Raw genomic sequence first — 3,701 nt, 5'->3', positions numbered from 1 at the left:
TGCTCCAGGTAAGACTTTAAGAAAAAATGGAGTATGGGGGAAGGTAGGTGATTCAGTGAATAAAGAATTAACCCTGGAGTCAGGAGGACCTGAGTTCAAATATGACCTGAGATACTTATTAGTTATGGGTCCTTAGGATAATAAATTATCCCAGATTGCTGCAAAATAAAAGAAGAAACAAAAGTGCTTTACGTGTGTGTATGCAAGCAGTATAGACATTGTCAATAAGAAACTTCCTCTACTGATGCAGAAGCTGCAATAGAGGAAGTTCCTTACTAAGAATGTCTATACTGCTAACATCACAGATCCAGTTGAGAAACAAATCCGATATGTCCATACTATATAGCTCTAATTACAACTACGTGCATATACATATATACATGCATATTGCTCACATGATAGATATAAATTCATTAAATGCGTAGGCCTTTTCATTTCATGACATTTTTGCCATGACAAAATACTTGGCAAGTTGTAATAACTTAATATATACTTAAGAAATTGACTGGGGGATCTGGACTTCCCTGTCCTATAAGTTAAATTCAAAACTCTTTCTAGCCTGGAATCTTGACAGCCATACTTTTTCTCAGGTGAGGGTTTTATGTTTTTTCTTGTTTTTTTGTATTTTAGGAACCATTTTATCAGTTACTTTTCTTGACATCTTGTTCTTTCTTTCTTCAGAATTAATTCTTATTTTCAAAAGACTCTATTAGCCTTTCTGATGAAGGGATTAATTAATTGATATATCTATCACTTAGTCATTCTAAAGTCAGTAATAGCATTTATTTTTCTTGGGTCATGTTGCCTCAAAACAAGCTGATAAATTCTTATTGCCAAGGGAATAACTAGTCATTCCAGGGTGGAAGACCATTGTTGCTTTGACTTCTGCTCCCCAATTCCAAACAAAAAAAAGAATCCAAAAAGTACTAATTACTGGGCAATTCACCAGAAATATTCTAATTACCTGATGGACTAATCCTGCATCTGTCCAGATGCTGTCCACATTTTTACAAACCTTACTAGTCCAGACAAAGTTTCTGGCTTACATTAAATTACAAATATCTCTATATGACAAAGTAACAATATTGATTAGAGATCTTATTTCTCTAGTTCTTTACAATTTATTAAGTCCTTTACTCAAAAATAACTCTGTGAAATAATTAGTATAGTTATTACTTCCCCATACTACAAATAAGGAAATTTGAAAACCAGAATAGTCACTTGACTAAGGTGGCATAGTGAGTAAATGGTGAAGTTTATATTAAAACTCAGTTTTTCTTTCTCTTAGGTCAATGATCTTTCCATTATATTTTGGCTGTCATATAAATATATCACTTGGCTCATATGAGGAGCTTAATAAATGGTTGCTGATCATTAAAAATTGATATTTATCTGGTATTTTTACTAGTAAAATTCTGAGAATATTAACTACATTTCCTTCCAAATATAAGTGCAAAAAATGTTTATCATATTATCTACAATTTTGAATTACCTATGTAACTGTTCTCCCACAAAAAAGCTGACTGGATTTACTAATAGAAATTATGTAGAGCTTTGCAAAGTCTTGTCTGGATCTGAAGTATGTGATATTTATATTTCTGATCTCTAGCTTCAGGAAAATGTTTAGGAAAGAACAAATCTCAATATGGCTTCAAAAGAGCAGAGAATCAAGGAACCATCAATTCTATCCAGTTTTGGTTATGCTGATTATTGCTAACTTTGTTTCATTTCTGAGCACATTTAAAAACTGGCAAGAAAGAAAAAAGATGAAAAATGACATCACCATTTACTATATATTAACTGAGCATATAAACATAGTAGCAACATTCTTTCTCATAGATATGTAGTCATTTGATTAAAATTTAAGTATCCACTATGTGCTAGACACTATGCTATTAATACAGAAGGTCAAAAGGTAGTCCCTGCCCTCAAAGATTTCACAATCAAATGAATAAGACAACAAACAAACAAATATGTAGAAACAAGATATAACTTGAATAAATAGGAAATATCCAAGCATGGAATAAAAGGCATTAGAATTAAGAGAGATTGAGATAGGTTTCCTAGAGGGTGAAATTTTAATCAGAACTTTAAACCACTGTGTGTACACACACACACACACACACACACACACACACACACACACACATATATGTATATATATGAAGGTATATACCTATAGGTATGAATACATGTATTTATACATATATATATATATGTATATATATATATATATACATATATGTGTACTTATGTCTATAAACACACACATTGTGGATTCACACACTTTTAGTACTTTCCAGCTTCTAATTACTTTAAGTTAGCCTATCTTAACTAAAAGGCATAGCATGCGACAATCTTTGACACATATATTTTTGGATGGCTTTCTTTATCTCCTTGTTTCTCAGGCTATAAATAATAGGGTTGAAGAAAGGCGATAACACAGCATACATCAGACTAAAGGTAGTGTCCCAAAAAAAAGAATACTTGGCATTGAAACGCAGGTACATGAGGGCTACACTCCCAAAAAAGATCAAGAAAATAGCAAGATGGGAGGCACAGGTGGAAAAGGCCTTGTGACGCCCCTCAGATGACTGGATCTTTAGAATCACCCCAATTATCTGGATGTAGGCCAAAGTTACTAGAGTAATAGCTAAGATAATATCCATGGCATGGACTATATCCATGACCTTAATGAAGACAATAGAGCCTCTATCTACACAAGCTAGGTTCAATATGGGGTCAAAGTCACAGAAGATGTTGTTAATTTGGTTTGGACCACAAAATGGTAATGTAGAAATCCAAGCAATTTTAGGGAGTGGAGTAAAGAAACCTAAGAAACAACAGCCCAAGGTTAGTAGAATATAAAGCTGTGAAGTCATGATGGTTGAATAACGGAGAGGGTAGCAGATGGCCAGATATCTATCCACAGCCATGGTGGTCAAGAGGTAAGCTTCAGTGATACCAGTGGAATGGAAGAAATACATCTGCAGGAGGCAACCAGCAATAGAGATGGTTTTCTGCTCACTTATGAGATTGGTGAGCATCTTTGGGATGGTGGTTGTGGTATACCAAATCTCCAGGAAAGCAAGGACACCAATGAAGAAGTACATGGGTGTGTGGAGACGAGAGTCTAGAATGACAACAGCAAAGACCATGAAGTTGCCTATGATGATGAAGAGGTAAATGAAGAGCAGGAGGATGAAGAAAAGAAAACCACCCTCCTTGAAATGAGGGAATGCAGTGAAGAGAAATTCAATAACCACCGTCTGGTTCTTATTCTCCATTCCCTTAGTGACATGACCTTTGAAGGTAAAATAAAAGACATAGAGACTTTTGGAACTCCAATCCATAGTATGAGTTATGCTTGCTAATTTTTATTCTCTGATAAGATTAATTTAGTTATTTCATATTCACTGTTATAATACACCTCTAAATATAGCATTTCTCCCCTTCCCAATAGTTCAATAGCCCAAATAATAACAATCATTAAAATAAATGTTCATAGCAGTACTTATATTTAACAAGGTAACAGCACTTATAGTTATCAGACTTCCTGACTTGTCAGCTTTCTCTTCTGCTCTTCTATCTTCCATATTGACCCCTTTCTTATTTAGAATAAGAAAAAAAGTGTGAGTATTTTGTATTTATGTATAAAATATACACAATCATAATGCACATGCATACTTGTGCTTGTCTAA

General features: G+C 33.9%; 1 protein-coding gene across 1 annotated transcript; it reads right to left on the bottom strand.

The window, feature by feature from the left end:
• Positions 1–2,330: 2,330 nt before the first annotated feature.
• On the bottom strand, positions 2,331–3,293 carry LOC141513386 (olfactory receptor 6K6-like). Its single transcript, XM_074223135.1, has one exon. The coding sequence runs from the start codon at positions 3,285–3,287 to the stop codon at positions 2,331–2,333; it is 957 nt and encodes a 318-aa protein (XP_074079236.1). The 5' UTR covers positions 3,288–3,293.
• Between the last annotated feature and the right edge of the window lie 408 nt (positions 3,294–3,701).

The sequence above is a fragment of the Macrotis lagotis genome, chromosome 2, assembly GCF_037893015.1.
Source record: "Macrotis lagotis isolate mMagLag1 chromosome 2, bilby.v1.9.chrom.fasta, whole genome shotgun sequence".
NCBI lineage: Eukaryota > Metazoa > Chordata > Mammalia > Peramelemorphia > Peramelidae > Macrotis > Macrotis lagotis.
The sequence above is the reverse complement of the archived record's forward strand: the minus strand, read 5'-3'. Positions and strand labels throughout refer to the sequence as shown.

Excerpts from the sequence above, each read along its gene's own strand:
- LOC141513386 (XM_074223135.1), bottom strand. The coding sequence starts at position 3,287 with ATGGAGAATAAGAACCAGACGGTGGTTATTGAATTTCTCTTCACTGCA.